General features: G+C 36.6%; 1 protein-coding gene across 1 annotated transcript; it reads right to left on the bottom strand.

Moving 5' to 3' along the window:
* Positions 1-1,285: 1,285 nt before the first annotated feature.
* Positions 1,286-16,057, bottom strand: LOC121423463 (solute carrier family 35 member E1-like). The gene is made up of 6 exons (XM_041618808.1): positions 15,544-16,057; positions 11,598-11,668; positions 8,925-9,062; positions 4,140-4,265; positions 2,894-3,139; positions 1,286-2,147 (listed from the first exon to the last, which is right to left on the bottom strand). The coding sequence occupies exons 1-6, from the start codon at positions 15,866-15,868 to the stop codon at positions 2,028-2,030; spliced, it is 1,026 nt and encodes a 341-aa protein (XP_041474742.1). The 5' UTR covers positions 15,869-16,057; the 3' UTR covers positions 1,286-2,027.
* Positions 16,058-19,959: the final 3,902 nt, after the last annotated feature.

Below are 19,959 nucleotides of genomic sequence, written 5' to 3'. Positions count from 1 at the left end.
AATGATAAAGATAAAGTTAGGCCTAACGATGCGTGCAGCATGTTTATGATATTCACAGTGATTGATCTAACTGGTATAGATCTAACGTTAGATCTTGATCTATCTAAGTAACGTTAGTCTAACGCAGTGAATGGCCCTTTTTTATTCAAATCAACTTTGTTTACGCCTAGCCCTAGATCTAAATCCAAGTTCGAGCCCAGACCAGGTCCAGGACCCAAGGCAGGCCGATAATGCATGGTAACATCTAATCCACAAGAGGGCGCCATAGACGTAGAAAAATATATTCATGGACCGGTTGGTCAATATATTCATCGAAGGTGGACCGGCTGGGAAAATACATTGATTTTGATCATATCACGTGACGCGTTATGGACCAATCGCGCTTGGCTATCTGTCTTGGCTATCTAACATTACTGTTAATTGCCCAATGTAACTTTAAAACTTGTAACAAACATCTGTGTATTTAAAAGAGCCCTGGAAGTCAGTTGGATACATAAGAAGTTTGCTGCCCTCTGGAGCTGAAAATAGGATAAGGATGGTAAGAAACCATCAATAATTCTTGATTATATGCATAATACATGCATTATCTTACAGTTAATTACCATGCAATATACATGGGTTCTTGCTCTGTACAGTAGTACTGAAATTGTAGACCAAAAACAGGGTCTACTCAATATTAGGTTGGTCACTTCTGAGATTGACAGGACAAAATTCATTCATTATTCAAGTTTGGAATATTACATTACGAATTATTAATTCTGGAAAGAGCAACCTACATGAGCCCCCCTCCCCCCCAAAAAAAAAGGCATACCATAAAGCCTCAACATTGATTAACTGCTCGTCATGGAAACCTTCAGAAGTTACTAGGATAGTTTGAATTGGCAAACACTTGGGGTTAGGGATATCTACAAAATTAAAAACAAATCATAACATTGTGGATGGACAGATATCTGAAAAGTTTTGAAAAAAAAATACATCTTCAAATATTCAGATGGAGAAGCCTGCAACCTTGCATACAATAACACAGTGAGCCTGGTATATCGACTGCTCTTTGGTAGTGCCCCTCTAAACACAAAGGTTTGAAATCAATCACTAAAAGGCAATGGCCAATCAAGATCGTTGTTGCATAACCATTTCATTCACAACATTGACCAGGAACCAATCAAAATTGTTCTCTCATATATGCAACCAATTGCAAGCCTTTGTGCTATGGGGCACAGGCACCAGGTACCTTAACAAAAGTCATGTCCTGGGTTTGCTGAATGCGGGATTACACAGCATTGAGTTTCCCTTCCCTATCATCAAGTTTCTTAGATCTATAGAGAAAGTGGAGGACTGGAAAGGGAAAGAAGCCGAGGATTCCCCCTAAAAGCAAGATTTCTCAGCTAAATCCTCCCTTGTTCTCAGTTTCCCTTCCCTATCATCAATTTTCTTAGATCTATAGATAAAGTGGAGGACTGGAAAGGGAAAGAAGCCGAGGATTCCCCCTAAAAGCAAGATTTCTCAGCTAAATCCTCCCTTGTTCTCAGTTTCCCTTCCCTATCATCAAGTTGCTTAGATCTATAGAGAAAGTGGAGGACTGGAAAGGGAAAGAAGCCGAGGATTCCCCCTAAAAGCAAGATTTCTCAGCTAGATCCTCCCTTGTTCTCAGTTTCCCTTCCCTATCATCAAGTTTCTTAGATCTATAGATAAAGTGGAGGACTGGAAAGGGAAAGAAGCTGAGGATTCCCCCTAAAAGCAAGATTTCTCAGCTAGATCCTCCCTTGTATTGTCTATAGAGAAAGTGGAGGATTGGAAAGTGGGGGGGGGGGGGAATGAGGTTTCCCAATAAAATCTGATGCTGGATATGACATTTGTTAAGATCCCTGTCAGAGTTATCACCTTCCTGCCCCCCAGCAAGAAATCCCAGGCCAGGTTACTGTATGCCAAGCTTCAGGCTAACTCACAAGAGATCAAACATCATAAATCCTGGCTCCGTTCTTGCGTCCTGCTCTCAAGGTAGGGCTAATACCCCTTCTCAGTTGGCGTCATACATCATGGTAGGCGTGACCGTTGGACTTCTCGCGCTCCGTCAGGATACGCCCGTCGACGAGGTCAGAGGTCACCATCGGAAGGACATTCCGTGACCTGGTCTGATCATACTTCGCCTGAAAGGAAAAGAAAGTTCAGAGGTTTAATACCAAAAAGTTCCATCCATGGAACCAAACATTTACACTTTCTTCATAACTGTCTGCCCAAGTCATAAGTGTTTGGTTTACAGGTAAGACAGCGTACTTGTAAATCCAGTAATGGCTATAATAACAGATTAATGTTCATGAATGATAAATTGAAACGATAAAACAAAGCACCAAATTGTTTGTTTTGAAAAAAATATGTAAGTGCAAGATTATCTGATATTTGTGGTCTTTAGCAGACAGATAATCTTTCTATGCAGGTAGTTGCTAAAGCAGGTTTGCTTTCATTATGTAGTAGGCTAAAGGCTTGGTCCCACTGCACTATAACGGATGCAGAGAGGATGTAAAACGGGAAAAAGAATCTTGCCATCCATACAAGATGTATCTGTTGTGTACTCTTTGCACACATGTTTCATACACTCTATATCCATCGAGCATCCGTCCACTGTCATTTCATTTCATTTTTGCCCAGTTTGTCCAATGTCTGAAGCAGATGAAAATGGATGGAGCCACTCCAAAATTTTGCTTGTCCACTGTATCCGTTATGAATATGTTTCGTGTCTGTCGGCAAGTGGGACCAGGCCTTGACCTATATGACCTGCACAGATTTGTATCCATGGTCTATGGAAACTAGGTGGTCCCTATACAACACTTTACACATGTACATGTATGCCAATTAAATGATAGAGACGAGTACATATTGTTGACAGGTAACTTACTAGATTATAACACGTGACCCCAAGCAAGGCCGTTGTCATGCCGATTACATTGAGGGGCGTGACTGGATTCCGAAGCATGATGAGGGACATAAGGACCACGAAGATCCTCTTGGAAGCGTTTGCGATGGAGTAGCTGAGGGGTGTCACCAAGTTGAGGACACTGAATGCGAAGATGTTCTGGGAGAAGTTTAGAAGACCACTGAAGAACAATAGAGAGAGGGTGTAGGACCAACTGATGGTTGAAAGCTGTGAAAATCAAATCAAAAGAACAGAGAATTGTTTAACTTTAATGAAATAAAAACAAGTCAAATCAAATTATCCACACACAAAAAAGGCTATTCCATGAAATCAATAAACAGTTCTGCATGATCAGCTCCTATATTTTCCAATCTTACTTCAATTCGAGAACTTTGATAATTGGGAAGACCATTGCAACTTTTCATATAAACCAGAGAGAAATCATTTCAGAAAGCTTCCTAATGTTGGAGGTTGGATGTAATGTACATATTTTACAGAACTGGCCAGAAGCAGGAGATAATTTGGCTGGATTTGCAGAAACCAACAAGGAATGGTGGAGGGCAAGTAAATGAAAGGTGATTGAGTGGGATTCCTGATAGAAGCCATGGAAAAACATGACTCAAAGCCGTTGGAGACTAAACTTGAACCTTTTATGGGGCCGCCATCACTGCTCACGATGGCTGTCTCCCGGGTTCATTAATTAATTCATTTTTTATCAAAAGAGAAATTTGTGCTAATATCATTATTTGGGATTCATTATGTATTATGACTATATTGTTTACAGTATGGATTATGTTTGTATATTTGTACTTGTAGACACATTTCATATTATGTATTGTATGTATTACTTAATAGTTTAACGCAATCATAAAAACAAACAAACACACTCGTCTAAAAGCATAGCAAAGAGCGACTGATTTTCTTAAAGTCATTTGAGACTGAACCTGTATGTGTAACTGCAAGCAAGAGTTTATGGAGAATGAATGATGTCGCATGATTGGTCAATCTCCCACGTATTATGACCAGTGACAACAGAAAGATCACACAAAGATTAGGAGTGGACAAGCCATTTGGTGTTAACAATGGTTCGACCATCCTAAACTTTGTCTGATCAGAGCATTCCGATTCCACCAGTTAAGATGCCTAGACATGCCACTTCCATTGCTAAGCTATATTACTTTTCTATTGGGGGACAAATTTTCAGCAAAAATTTGGCGGATTGACTCACCACTTTCCTATCGACAATGATTCTTCGGAAGTCTAGGAAACACCATATAGGAAGAAGCATAAGGGCACCTAGCTGTCCCAGCATCAGGAGCAGCCGTAGATGATGGATCTGTAGATCTCTTAGAGCCTAGGAAAAAAGAGAAAGGGGTTAGGGGAGTTGTGTCACAGAGATCTTGGTGTAATTTATTAAAGTTGCATTTACCTTTCCAGTTGCACGCAGTATACATGTAATTGCATTAGTCCAGACATTGCTCAGAGAAACTACATATACAGTCTCTTTGATTAATATTGATATGCAGTAGTGCATGTTGAGTTTTGTACATTAGCACTTCAGCATGACTTTAAGTCACACTTAATTCTTTGTGGAGCAGGTTTTGCAATCTGGGGGTGTTTTACAAAGATTTAAGTATGACTCAAGTCGCACTTAAATGCCGAAATGTCCATGATATGCAACGTGCGATCTTACTGATCAATACGGAGTAGTATGCGTCCTCATGGCATGATCTGACCAGTACGGTCAAGCCTTTCGTACCGTGTGCAACTCGGTATTTTAGTGCGACTCTAAGTCATACTTATTTCTTTGTGAAACACCCCCCTGGTGTACACGTCTTTGGATTGTGTTGCAATAGTGATCGGTATTGCACTGATTATTCAATTGTCAATTCAATAGTACACCAGAGTATATTTAATTGCCATGGTATATAATATTGGCCTCCGATATAGATTTAAGATTGGACAGTAAATTTATGTCCACCAAATGCTTTGAAATGATGTAATCTAGACTGAAACCTAAAGAACACTGACTGAGAATCACAAAATAAGATAAATGCAGGTGGGCCTGTGTTTTATTAGTGCTCGTTTTGCCATTTCTCTGCAATTGCCCATAATCTTCCAGAATTATTGACAATTTAAGATTTTCTTCATAATACACACAAATCCTTTTGTGGCCTTTTTGATTCCTTTCTTTTTAAGTTTAATCCAATATATAAAAATGCAGTTCAACTGCTTCCTACTGCACTTTTTAACAAGATCCATTGCAGAAACACATGTACATGTAAGCAGTGTGAACAGGTGGGAGGGTTTGGGGGCACTGACCCCCCCCCAAACAAAATTCATGACCAAGAAAATCAAGAGTGCTGCTAAGGCGAGCACATAATACGCCCGCCTGTAATGTGGAAAATGGAGTTACTGGTCAAGCAAGAAATGTGGAAGGTTGTGACTTCACCTTTGACCTTCTGACCTCAAAATCAATAGAATTCCTATGCTAGTATCATACGCACCAAATCATGAGCCTAGGTTATTAGTTAAACTGAATTTATCGCGTTTACAACGACTGCAGAAGGATTAAAGATGAAAATATCTGTGACCTCGACCTTTGACCTTTTGACCTCAAAATCGATAGGCTACCAGGGATTCATGCTACTATCACACACAACAAATTATATGAGCTTTAAGAGGTTGACTTAAAGTGAAATTATCGCGTTTACAAGGAAAAGTAAACGGACTGACAACGAGCGTGATACCATAATACATGTACATCCCGTAGGACGGGCGTATAAAAAAGAGAAAAGGAAAGAGAGAAGGGGGAAAGATGATATTATCTTCTGAATACTATGTTAAAATCTATCACAAAAATTGGATTTAGGAGGTTAAAAATGTTGAAATTTTTGCTTGCTCTGAAGTCTGAACTTTTTATGAATTTTGCTTGATACGCCATATCTGGCCCTTCAAAATGTTTGACTCATTAGGCAACTGCATGAAAGTATGATATCTATTACAGTACATCATTTGAATGTTATTGGTATATCACAACTTGAGTGATATCACCTAAATTATTTCTAAAAGGCAATAAAAACTATCAAATAATTAAATTAGAAACAACATGTCGGAAATAAGAAAACATGGAGTGTGTTACAGATGTTGATAAACAATTGATTTTCTGACACACTACACTGTATCTGATTTCTCTCTGCATTTACAATACGAGAGGAAAATTGACTTTACTACCATTAGTGACAGCTGTTGCACATGAAAAGGAATAAAACAAGCCGTGTGTAAATACATATACAGCAGCTATTTCTCAATAGAAACAGCTGCTATGATTAAAACGCATTACAAGGATATATATTTACCTGACTTCTATAGTTACAAAGTTGGCCAATCGAACACATGGCCATACGCAGATTTTTTTTGCTGGGGGTACAGGTAGCATTTAAACTCTTTTTAAAAACTTTAAAGCGAGGGAGCGAAGCAACCAAGTTTGTCATCGGGGTGCTTTTGCATTTTGTAATGTGAAATTGAAAGATTTCATGCACACCTTTGGTGAATTTTGTGAAAATTTACAGTAAAAAACGGTAAGTTTTCACAATTTCATGGGGGGGGGACTGGCCTCCCCCTGCTGCATAAGGCCATTTTTATTTTTATTTTACAGCATATATTTTCCTAACAATAGATAAAAATATCCACTTTGTCCTAATATGAAAATGGCATTGAGGTCAGTCAACAGGGCATCATTCACAGGCCATGACCATGGATTAATTTAAGCTACAGTGTATGCATTAAATCTATTTAGGGAATATTGGATGGCCTTGAGTGGGATGCAAAGAAATATCGTACGTCAGCGAGTAACAATATTTCTACACATCCCACGAAAATTGGTCATCCAATATTATTATTATTTAGATACCCCCCACAAAGCTAAACATAAAGTAATGAATAAAAAAAAATGTTTTAAGTAAATGGCAATTCTGTAAATCACGAGCATGGCGCCTGAGTATTGTCATAAAAAAAATCTCTGTAATAAAGTAAAGATGCGCTAGCGTATAGTGAGTACAAGCGCATTTGAATTCAATACATGTAAATTGATGCTCATTTACCACACATCCTGGCAACTACATGTAATACACAAAGCAATTCAATTGTGATGTCCAATAGCTACATGCACACAATCATTTATTAACCAATAGTAAGCCTATGGGCGAGGCAAAATATTCATTTTGTCAAATATTTTCAATACTGGATGATTTTCATAGGCATTCATGTTAAAAATCAGTTTCAATATTTTTTCTCTTACAAACAACTTTGCAAGATGTCAAAAAATATCTGTGCCTCTAAAACACTACATCTAAAATAATAATTCTTAATATTATGATACCTAATATATATATATTCTAGATGTGTAATGAATCTGTGGGAAAGTCCCCAATATCAAAATACTCCCTGTATGAGGACTTGGGTTAAATCCCCACATGATACTGATCTCCATTTGCCACTCTCAACCCAGGTGGATTATTATTCATGTACACCAGATTTACACAAATAGTTTGTATGATTCTTTTTTGATAACAGGGCAAGTCCAAGAAAAGGTCACCCTAGAAGGCAAAATTTCATCTTTAATTTAAGAAGTTATCTTTGGTGGGGTAAGAAAGCCCAAATGTTGAATTTTAAAATTTCATTAAGAAAAATTTGATAATATGCATATTTATGCTAATTTGGGGCACCTAATTTGCATAATTGGTAAAATGGGCGTTACGTATGGGACAATTATAAAAACTCATAGAAAATAAAAACAAAACTTGTGAGATTTAGTCATAGGTGGGACATGGACCCCCTAACATCTTATTACCTTTTGGGGAAAAGAAGTGATGTCATCTAATTAATTATGCAAATTAGGTCTTGTGCAAGGACGGAATGTCCCATACGTAACATTTTGAGGATGTTTTTTAAAGTTATTTCTCATAATACAATACTTGTATTGTTGCATCTCTGGGAAGTTCTAATTTATAAAGTATGAAAATGTTATACCAAAAAAGTTTCAAAAATAGAGTTTACTTTTTAATTAAAAGTTAATTAAAAAATTGTTACGTATGGGACAACGTGTTACGTATGGGACATTAACACACAATGTCAATGGGGAGATTTGTGTACAAAGTGAATGGAGAAAAACAAATTTCAAGAGTGCTCTAAAAAGTGATTATTTACCTTTTCTTTAGTTTTTAAAGACTGATTTGTTATGAATACTGATTAATGAAAACAATTGAAGCGAAAAAATGTGAAAATGGAAAAATATGAATAAAATAAAAAACAATAGAAATACATAAGAAATTCATGAAACCATGAAAAACAAGGAAAAAATGTTGAAATGGCTAATTTCCTTTTCAGTCATATCAAATATGTCTCAATAGAACATTTTGAAAGACAGAAACTCTTTTGTTATTTCCATATTTAAATTATTTCAAATTTTTAAATTATGGGGAAAATTGTGTACATTCTCTATGGGGACAAAATGTCCCATACGTAACTGTCCCATACGTAACATGTCATTAATTTGTTTAATTAGAGTCTGTAATTAGAGGGATTTGGCTTATGACATGAAACTTGCCTTAGATATACTAGAGCATCGTGACTTCTATCACACTGAGTTACAAGTTGTCAAATGAAATACTTTCAGAGAATTCTCAACTTGTAAAAATTGTTTTAAAATTGTCTTTTTTCTGCGTCCCATACGTAACGGCCCATCTTTTCTCTCTAAAAGGTCAAGGTCGAGGTCATATGCCACCACCATTTTTTCCATGATTATTCTTCTCCTAGATGTCTACCATCATGAGGATATTCAATCTAATAAGTCAATTAACACTATTTTTCAGGTCATTGAAGCGTCTGAAATGTCCTATACGTAACGCGCGCGAATTCTTGGACTTGCCCAACAGAAAAATACTAAAAAGTAAAGGGTGAGGGTGGTAAAATATCTACCTTTTGGTATGAATTTATTTTACATGGAACTTACCTTTTTAGAATATACATTTTGAAGGGCAAAGGTGATGGTGGATATTAGAGCTGCTACGAGACCGAGGGCATCAAAAGAAAGTTCTGTCAGGGTTGCAATCATCACACCACAGATGATAGGAAATAATGATAAATAAACCTGGAGAATAGCAGAATTATAACATGGATTTTAGGTCAATATAAAAAACTATTCAACAGGTTACCTCAATTTACGAGCATGAGCCTTTTATACATGATGGAGCAAAGAGCAAGTGCTGTGTAACAGACCATATTAAAGAATCAAATGAAATTCAGTTAAGAATTTGTCAACGATTCACAGATGAGAAGTACTAATGATTGACTTGTAAAATACATGTAGTAACAACAAAATAGAGTAAGCAATATTCAGGGTCAACATGGAATAAATCTAACTTGATGTCCTGCATCAATAATGTAATTGGGATTGTGAAATTTGTCAATAAAAATGTCTGAATAATTCTTGAAAAGGGCAATCCAACCCAAATAAAAAGATATGTTTAGAGAAAAAGGAAACCTTTGATTGCAGTAGTACGGTAGGTGAAAGACCGAACATTATCAGACAATATCCATCTCATGGGTTTGGGAGATTTTCTTGTGTCAGGTCCAGTTGCATACTGTCTGTCTTTTAGCCATTTATGCAGTGACATAGAAATATGTATGCCCTTTAGGAAAGTGTTCTTGTCCTTTAAAATATTAAAACTCAATACATTGTTAGCTCCTTTTAGAGATGAACATTGGGCACATGTTAACTAAATTCACATGACTTTGCTGTACAATACATATCAGTAGGCTTCCCAATTATTTTTTCTAAAGACTTCACATTATATACAATGCACATATAGTAAATCAATTTACGGTAGAAGAACTTATTTGAAAATTCAATTATGAAGTGGACCAAAAAAGCATTGTTACACCAGGGTATGCAAATATGCACACATAATACATGAAGGCTTGCATGCATGACATTGACTGGGAGATTTCCATTAGATTCCAATAATAGTTCAAGTGCACCATGAAACTACACATGTACCACTTGTGCATTACTGATTTACGAATTCCATGCTATAAAGGGAGCACTATAGGGCAAGTCGATCCCCAAGAAAAGGTTGTTTTAAATAAAATGTTAAAAAATAAACAACAATACGTCCATTTATATAGCGCAGTTACTAAGTGCATATACTCAACTGCGCTTTGATACTTGGTATCATATTGTTACCCCGGCTGTAGCTAATAGGCGCTAAAGCGTTCAAGGAATATTAAATCCTACTGGGTACCCATTCTCCTCACCTGGGTCAAGAGCAGCACAATGTGCATTAATTTCTTGCCAAAGGAAATTACGTCATGGCTGGGATTCGATCCCACGACCCTCTTTTTCAAAGTCCGGAGACTAATCCACTGGGCCACAACACTCCACAACAAAATGAAGCAAGCTTAATGCTGAAAATTTCATCAATATCAGATGTCAAACAACAAAGTTATATTTTTATGTTTCGCTTAATTTCTCAATACAGTTCTACATCCTGGTTGGTTGCATTTGTGTTGAGCATATTTACTCTTTTGGAGAAAATATACAAAATTTTTACAAAAATGACATAATTTACATTTGATTTTGGTGAAATTTGTCAGTGTTATGCTTGTTTGATTTTTCTATTTTCATTCAACATTTTGTAGGGATGGACTTGACTAAAGTTACATGTACATATATCTTTTGAGTACCGGCACTGATTCTCATTTGTAAGATGTAATGAATGTCTTCAAAATAAATGCCTGTTTTTTTTTTATGTTTTTCACCATTCTTCTCTTGTCAGCTTCACATGGAAGTCGGTACATGTAAATACTAAATAGTTTTCACACATGGAATAATCAGTTCTCAGCAAACACTACCATTTATTATTTCTCAAGGATAATGGATCATTCGCTATTTGTAGAGCTTTTTCACCCACTTTTAAAAAGTCAAGTGAATTGAAGTGTGATAAATACGGTAGCATAAGAATACCCACAGAATAGTGTAGAAATACAGGCTCGGTTTCACCAATTCATCAAAAATGCAATGACTGGCAAGTTAAAAATCTTGTTGCTCGTTTTTTTTTTTTATTTATTAGTGTTCAATGCTTGTTTGTGCCATCATCATCGTGACTTTACTAACAATAACAAGAAGGTATCTGATTTTATACCAATTAGCATTATAGGCAGCAGTCATTTTTTTTTCATACATGTATATCTTTTCACCTTTCAACTTTATAATACCCATTTCATCTTAATTTTTGCAGCAACATACAAACTAAATTGCATCGACTTTTTCTAGTTTCTTGAGAATTGAGACAGATACTGAAAAAATAGTCCTTTTATCATTGGGGGACATACATGTATAACAGGCATACCCCCTCCAAAGTCATGTTTCTGATGTACAGTATATCTAATTATTGTTTTCTGATTTTTTTTTAACACCCTCTCTTTGCATTCATGTAATTCATTTCATGTACAGTTCAAGCATCAATCTGTTATGTTAAAGTCTGAATTTAAACATAAGAATATAAAAATTGATCATAAGCCTGCTACCCATACTTCAAATTCAGATTCATACAGAAGAAAAAATATTCTGGTGAACATGAATTATCATCTACATGTAGGGAACACAAAGATATGAATATCTTACCTTTGTTGTTTGTTTTTCTCCTAGGACCAGCCTTGATAATATAACTGTAAATATTGGCATAGTGGCTTTAACTGAAAAGATAACAAATATATAAAATAAAGATATTTGTCAGCAAATTACACAAGTCTTGAAAAATCCTGAACTTTGAATTTTGTTGAATATAATACTGCCCATATGGGAGTAAAGAAAAAAAAAGAAGAAAAAAAAAAGGCAACACTTTCAAGGGATCTCAAACTGAAAAATCACAATTTAATTTCCTAAGCCTCCAATCGTACATACATGTAGTACACAAATATAAATAATTGTGATGTTCAGGTGCATTTTTTATGGGGAGGGGGCTTCATCTTTACTACACATCACAGACATAGCAAAATGTTGGGCCTTACAGGGTCCTGTAACACAAAGGTTATAGTGATTGATCGTACCCTTCATTTTAACGACTGAATGTACATTGTAGCCAATGGAATCAATCGTAGAAAAATGTTCTACGATCATTGCTAAGTTTTGTGTTACGGGCCCCGGGTCAGATATTATAATTTAGAGACTGAATGATTTTGATATCCCATAGGCTATATGCAGTCAGCAGACTCAGCCTCCAATAGGTCAATGAAAGTATAGTTAGCATAGAATACAAATACACATTGGGTTGAATAAATAGGCACCTGCAACTGGGAGACACTTGACAATTATTGTATTGACAATGTAGATATGTAAACATTAACACAGTATGTTCGTGACAACAAATTAGGTCCATTGAACAATATTTGAAATATACACCATCATGGCTCCTTGAGTGTAATTCTATGATTTTATGATAAAAACGTTCAGTAGTCCCATACCATACTATTTTTTTATAAGCCCATAATTTAATTCCAAGTTTTGTTAGACCTTTAAAAAGTGAGTCCTTTAATTTGTATTTTCATCTCCTGCTGTTCAGTCAAGAATTGAGTTCATTCAGCACTGCCCTTGCAGTCTGAACTTTAATACAGTAAGTTATATGAGTTTAATGATTTTTAAATTGCCATCCATTTTCTCCACATTCAATACCTTTCCTCTCATTTTCTTTTGTCATCTTCATTTCTTCTCTATTTAGGTGACCGTTGTTCCACTAATTCTTACCTGACTCCTTAGTTTCTATTTCCATCATTACACGTGTACAAAATAGCCCAGTGTCCCAGATGCCTTTCCATCTATACCTCCTTTATACCTCACAGGTTTATCTTATGAATTGGATTCTTACATTTTATGTGTTCGGTTCTTACATTTAAGTTCAATCCTCTATTCTCTATATTTTGACTGGTTGTTATTCCTAATTTAATATTTAATGAAATGCCAATTCCAAATGGAAATTTATGAAAATTGCAATTTGACAATTCAATTATTTTCATTCAAATGCCAATCTAGAATGCTTAACTGACAAATCATGGAATTACGAACTCTATTTCCATGGATAAATAATTAGCTTCACTTACACAGATTTTAAAGCAACATACTGTATTGGATATTAATGCCACCGCACACATTACCACTGTTCGCGATCCGATTTTGGAACAAATCAAATTTTGTTCATTTTCTGAAAATGTGAATGGAACAATTCATTTTCTTTGAGGTTAAAATTAATTGAAAGAATACTAATAAACCATTTTTAAAGATTGCAAGCTTTTATTTTGGAGTAAAGGCCAAATTACTTTCAAATCGTAGCCAATCGTACGTACGACTGCTATGACATTATGACTAGATATTAAATTCGCTTTTCTTTTAAGGATAGCATAGTCACAGATTTGATCATACATGGAGGTATTTGTACGATGATTTAGATCATTACACAGTAAGATATTCGAAGTCTCAATATTAGCATCAAATTCTACAACATCTTATTCTAAAATCAGGTCGCAGATCAATCGTAAGGTCGCCTTTAGAGTATGGTCATTTTCTCAGTATACTGGTGGGTTTTTTTCTCTCTTTTTCCAGTACTGTATTCCATGAGTGAGTATTACCATTTTCAGGACAGGTCCAGAATAAACTGCCAAAAAAAATATACTCCAGAGAAGATACTGTACATGTACCTCTCAGGGTTAAGCCAAAAACATGAGAGTTCTGTTTTTGCAAGAAGTTATGTTTATTATCACCATACTAAAGCTACATAAGAGCAGTTAATGCAGTTTTGTGTAGCCCTGTGTACATGTATGAAGCATGTCAGAAATAACCATTATTGTAGTCTACTGGCACTGGAAATAATGATTACTATAGTATCTCTACGGCAGACATTATGTTATTATGTACATTGTAACAATAAGCACCATATTCTGCATTTACCCTGCTCTCTTCCCTGAAACATGGAGACAAGCTCTGGAAAAAAAAAGAAGAGATCACTTGAAAAGTTAAAATCCTTGTAAAAACAAATTTGGTTTCAGATCCTTCTAAAACTCTGCATAGTACATTATCAGCCTTTGATTGCAGACATACAAAAATGTACCCAGCATTCTGTAAAATTGCTGACAGAGTAAAAAAGACAATTAACTCTCAGTTCAGTTTGAAAGATTAAAAAGTACAATGCATCCTGTAAAAGTGACCTGTTAACTGTTAAAGATCTTGTTGGCATGAATGGGCCACAATGCTAATTAATTAATCAACATCAAACGATGTTTCATTCAATGTATATCCTGTTCAGCTTTTAGTTCATGTCAAAAAGTCATGTTTTATTGTCAGACTAACAACCTGATAACGCTTAATGTCCCTACTGGGTTGACAGAACTATTCGTTGGAATAAAATAGAAAGCTGTTCAGGACAGTATGAATGACGGTGATGAAGGCTAGTGTGTGTGCAAAAGCTACTTCACTGATCTTGAGACTCCCAATGAAGACAGTGGTTTTATAGAGCCAAAGGTACGATAATACGCCAGTGGCGGACTGTACCAGACTGGAAGAAGAATTAAAAATATACCTTGCCCTTGTGATGGCTTACATACACCATACACGACATACACCATGCATCTTTCTTGGGCAAGAAAGATACATGGTGTACCGTGAAACCTACTACACTATTCTTATTCGCCATGGAAAGTGGAAACCTTCAGAATTTTAACAAGTATTCAATTGTTTGTGGGTTTTGTTTTGTAGTATATACTAATTATTCATAATCACGTACAGTGTATTAAATTTTAGTATAGGCTATGTGAAATAATTATTATTTAGAAATTGTTCTTCAAAATGGCATTGCTAACCAGATGTAATCATTCATGGTAATGTACGTCAAAAGCGGTTCAAGGGTCAGGCCTATTGTCTTTGCTTTTAATATTGACAGACGGATCAAGGGATCTACAGGAGATCAGTCTGGTAAGAAACATCTGTTTTACCATTTATAAATAGTGAAATAATTTTTATCCCTTTATACGCATTAGGCGCATGAAGGTTCATAGACATGATAGATAATAAACCAATTTCACCCTCTATGGATTTCCAAGGGAAATCCATCTTTATGTACATGTGTCTCTTTATATGACCAGCAGTTCAAGACTCCATGATAAAGAAGTACATGTCAAAATACAGGTGTATTAAAAAAAAACATCATCATGGAGTCCTCAGGCTAAGTATACCCAGTTGTTGTGTGTCCGGACAGGTTGTGTGTCCGGACGATCAATTTTAGAAAGTCATTTGGAAGAATTTACAAGCGAAGTTTCATCAATTTTTAGTGCAAAATGTTAGGAAATATTATAGAGAACAAAATAGAAGATGATTACTTCCATTGAATTCGTATTTTTAGTGTAATCCAAAGACGAAAAAGAAGGCTTCAAAAAATTAAAGTGTCCGGACACCCGACCCCCCATCCTACTACATGATGTAGTTCTACAAATTTAGAGATGATCCAATTTCATTTTTGTGTCTAGACTTTAGGCCCTACTGCAATTAAAAAAAGATAGGGGTTAATTAATGAAAAAGCAATTACCAGTGTGTGCAAAAGATACTGATACTTTAAGAATACTAAATTCCGCTGACACTGATGAAAAGAATTTTCCAAATGCAAGAGGTAAAATCAAAATGTAGAAATGTTTTCTGTCAATGACTTCCGGAGCAGGAACATTCCAGAGTCTCAAAACTGGTTCCAAAAGTATTGCAACTGCCAACATATGAGTCATGGAAACCGTCGTTGGGTAGGGAAATTCCTTGAATAAATGTTTATTGATGACATTTTGTCCCAAACTGCTGAAATACCACATGAAACAAAGAAACAAAAGCCGACTGGCTTCACGGTAAGTGTCCTTCCCAGACATCTTCACCGGTGAGCTGGCAGCTAGCTGCAGCCACGACCACGTTACGTAACGGTAAAGAGTTGTTCGCCCAGAGTTCCGGCGCAGACGTCTGTATGGCTACGTGGGCATTTTTTCACGGACCGCTCTAGATGCCGGTACCGGTACGTGGCATCCGTGATCAACACATCAACATCGAAAATGTGTGAAGGATCCTAAACAACTTCGTCCAGCTTGTACATCGCCTCAAAATGTGCGCTAGCTGTATGCCGAACTTAACTACTACAATACCAGTCAGCAATCTTTGAGTACACTCGGTCACGCGGCGAGCCATTTCCGGCCGTCGCAGCGTATTGACACGCCAATGTCACGCTAGAGCACACTCTGCCATGTATTCGAGTGTTCTGATTTTTGACACGAGAGGTGCGTCCATTGTTTACAGAGTGACAAGTGTAGAACTGACACTCGGTCGGCGCTTGTGTGTCCGCTCGCTCTAGCCGAGTGTCAAGTGTAAAAATGACACTCCGCGCGAATGATATCATGTTATGTCGCACAGCAGATGAACCGCTCGATTCCGCTCTCGAGCATGAAGCGGATAGCACGGTCCGCCGCATGATACGGGCCGCGCTAGCGGTGCGCGGCGACTGGCATGGCTGCTCCGCTCCGCTGATACGGTAACTGTTAACCGCCCGGTCGTAGCTGCGTGAATATTTATGATAATCCACCCAGAATTGAATAAATCTACTTACAAACTATTCCCAGTGCACCTACAGAATGTATATTGTGTAGAGTTCTGCACTGCTTTATAATTTCGTCTTCACGAGACATGACTTGTGCCTCGGCTATACCTCCTGTACAGTATTTATGTATTGTATGTCATATATGGACTGATAAATCCAAGATTTCACTTGTGTCTGGATCGCATATCGGAGTAGTTTTTTTTGTCCTTAGCTAGCTGCGCCGGGTTCCTCGGCGATCTTACAGAGTTTGTATCAATAAGGCATCTACATGTACACATGTATGTATCTACAACTGTAGTACATCTACATGTACTGATTTACAATCCATTACATACATTTGTTGAATTGATTTTTATTACAATCTCTATATTGAGGTAAGATACATGTACCTTTAAAACTTCCAGTGTGTTTAAGTTACACCTTTTATTGAACTCTGTTCTTAAATTAATTGTATGGCTTAATAATCAAACATCAATATATTATACTTAAAAATAAAAACTTTGGCCGACATGTACAATCGATTCAACCACAAGAAAAGTTGATTACAATGCCATATCTCTGTTTTCTGTTTATTCATTGTTATTCACGTAACCTTTAAGTTTTGTAAAAATAAAATTGATCCTGAATTGATCTCATCATTTATCTTGCCAAATTCAAAATGTATTACATTTCATAAGCTTATGCTGTTATATATTTGATATATTAATTGTTTGTGTGCATTATATTGTGTTTCTTTTGATTATTACAATGTATTTTAAATTGATGATAATTCGGAATTTCAAACTTAAATTTGAATGGAATTGATTTTTTCGTGGTACGCCTTTACATGCATTACTGATATCGCCTCTGACCTCATTCAACCAACACTCCTCACCCATCTGCCTCCCGCCCTTCTAACTAGGCTCTGATTTAATAGGTTTATGTTTTTAAACCAAACATTACATTCACATAAGCAAAGAAAATCTTCCATTTTCATTATCTTCGGGGGGGGGGGGTGATTAAAATGGCAGTTATATGGAATTCATCTGCAATATACATGTATATCCAGCTAAAGCAGACAAGGGGGGACAAGGGGAGCCGAGGGAGGGGGCGCGGCCGGTCTTAACAGTTTCAGCCCCCTTCACACCAAATTTTATTTCTACTACCTATACCTCTTTGCTTTTCCATATTCGATCTTTCTTTTTTTCTCCTGCCTCCTCTCTTTGCTTTTTCATTCTCGGTCAGTCGGCTTTACATTTTTTTTATATCTCTGAATTACCTTCACTTAAATTTTGTTATTCATCCTCGATCTTCCATTTTCAACCCCCTCTATTTGCTTTTTCATTCTCACGGCCTGGCTCCACTTTGCTTTTCATTCTTGGTCTTTCACACTCTTATTTTATTTCTCCTAATTTACCTCTTTGCTTTTCCATATTCGATCTTTCTTTTCCTCCTACCTCTCCGCTTTTTAATTCCCAATTTTTTTCTGTATTTATTTTATTTCTCTTACATGTACCTTCTCTCTTTGCTTTGTTATTCTCGGTCTTTCATCGCGGGGGGCCACTTACATTGAGGAGTGGATACCATGCGCGACCAAAAAACACGTAAAAGGATGTCTTTTTCATGATAGGGCACGTTATGTACGTAACGTGATTAGGGTGTCAAAAACACAAAAATAATGAAAAAAGGTATCTATTTCGCTAGGAAAATTACGTGTTTAGCGTCGAATCTGCGGGGATTTTAAAACAAAATTAAAATGTTTTATAAAGGATGTCCTTTTTGCCCCAACACTTCGTGTTTAGAGTCCGATTTGCGCGAGGTGTAGAAGGTGGGTCGTACTAAACCAAATAAGGTAAAGCCGACGACCGAATGACTCGTAACAATAAAACATTCCTGTACTTGTTTAGGGGTTCATTTCAGAGAACATTTGCCAAGAGTATCATTTTGTTTCCAATACTCGTTAAGGGTAAGGTTTCAGAATATGGAAATTACGTATTTAGGGTACTTTTCGAGACCCCATGGTCGCGCATGGTATCCACTCGTGAATGGAAGTGCCCCCCCCCCCCCGGTCTTTCATAAATCATTCCACCTTCTCTCATTGGTTTATAGTCGATCTTTCATATTTCTCTTATCCTCCTCTCCTCGGTTTTCCATTCTCGACCTTTTTTTATCCTACCATAATCCTCTCTTTTCCTTTTCATTCTGTCTTTCATACATTATTATATATCTCCAACGTTCTCTCTCTGGTTTACATTCATATTATTTCCTACCTTCTCTCTTTGGGTTTTCATTCTCGGCCGGTCATTCATACATATTTTTTTTTGCCTACATATACGCACTTCCTCTTTTTTGCTTTTTCATTCTCGGTCTTTCCTTCCCCTTTTTAGGGGAAATGATTTTGTGAATTGGACCCCAAGTTCAAAGGTATTTTCATATAAAAAAAAAATAAAAAAAACGTCAATTTTCCGATGCTTCACTTGCACTGTGCATGGTGTCGGCCAATGGGTAACGAGTTAATCGGAGTTAAACATAAATATTTATTGTAAGCATTAATTCTTCACTCTATTTTGAAGTGTCAGTGTGTCTGTGCTTGGATAATAATCAGCCTCCATGAGGATCTGAGCTGCTTCTAATTGATATTGTTCAAGATGTGTTTTATTGTATAAAGACCCCAATGCACTTGAGCATTCATTTAGGAAAGATACTAACTCTTAATATCCTCATAACAGCAGAAGCTTTGAATTGAACGCCCCAAGCTGTAGCGACTTGAATGGGGATAATTAATTACATCGTCTCGCACGTTTTGTGAACAATGGATGAAGGTGTGAATTACCGCTAACAGCTGACAATAGGAAGAATCTGTTGCAACCGAAGTTACGCCACGGAGTCTTTTGATGTTTTATTCAGCGATGACCCCCCCCCCCCTCCCATTGTCCAATCACGAACAGTCAGCATTTGAGAAAACGGAATGATCGAGGATGAGGATAATGGTAGTGATGTGATGATGACGATAATAAGATTGTTTTCTTATGTTATGAACTTGATATGGTGGTGACGTCAAGAAAAAAAGTAAATTTTCTCTGTAGAAATAAGGGTTGTCTGCATATAACATACATTCTTTGGGGGATATTGTTTATTTTACTTGTACTTGATTTTTTTTCTATATTTTGATCAAATATCGTGATTTAGTTGATTCAATAAATACACAAGAAATGATGTACGACATAGAGATTATGACGATGGGTTGTGATTAATGCCTGATATTCGACAAACTGGATTATCATATCAGTAATGCTTGACGATTTGGGCATGTACTGTACTTGCCAAGGCCAGGTACGTTATACAAAGCCAGGATACAACAAAAATCGAATATGCAGCATGCAATGACCCAAAGCT

This window comes from Lytechinus variegatus, chromosome 11 (genome assembly GCF_018143015.1).
Source record: "Lytechinus variegatus isolate NC3 chromosome 11, Lvar_3.0, whole genome shotgun sequence".
NCBI lineage: Eukaryota > Metazoa > Echinodermata > Echinoidea > Temnopleuroida > Toxopneustidae > Lytechinus > Lytechinus variegatus.
The sequence above is the reverse complement of the archived record's forward strand: the minus strand, read 5'-3'. Positions and strand labels throughout refer to the sequence as shown.

Excerpts from the sequence above, each read along its gene's own strand:
- LOC121423463 (XM_041618808.1), bottom strand. The coding sequence starts at position 15,868 with ATGTCTGGGAAGGACACTTACCGTGAAGCCAGTCGGCTTTTGTTTCTT. Across the intron at positions 9,063-11,597 it reads GAGAAAAACAAACAACAAAG|GTTTATTTATCATTATTTCC; the intron begins GTAAGATATTCA and ends GCTATTCTCCAG. Across the intron at positions 4,266-8,924 it reads AAAATGTATATTCTAAAAAG|GCTCTAAGAGATCTACAGAT; the intron begins GTAAGTTCCATG and ends CTTTTTTCCTAG.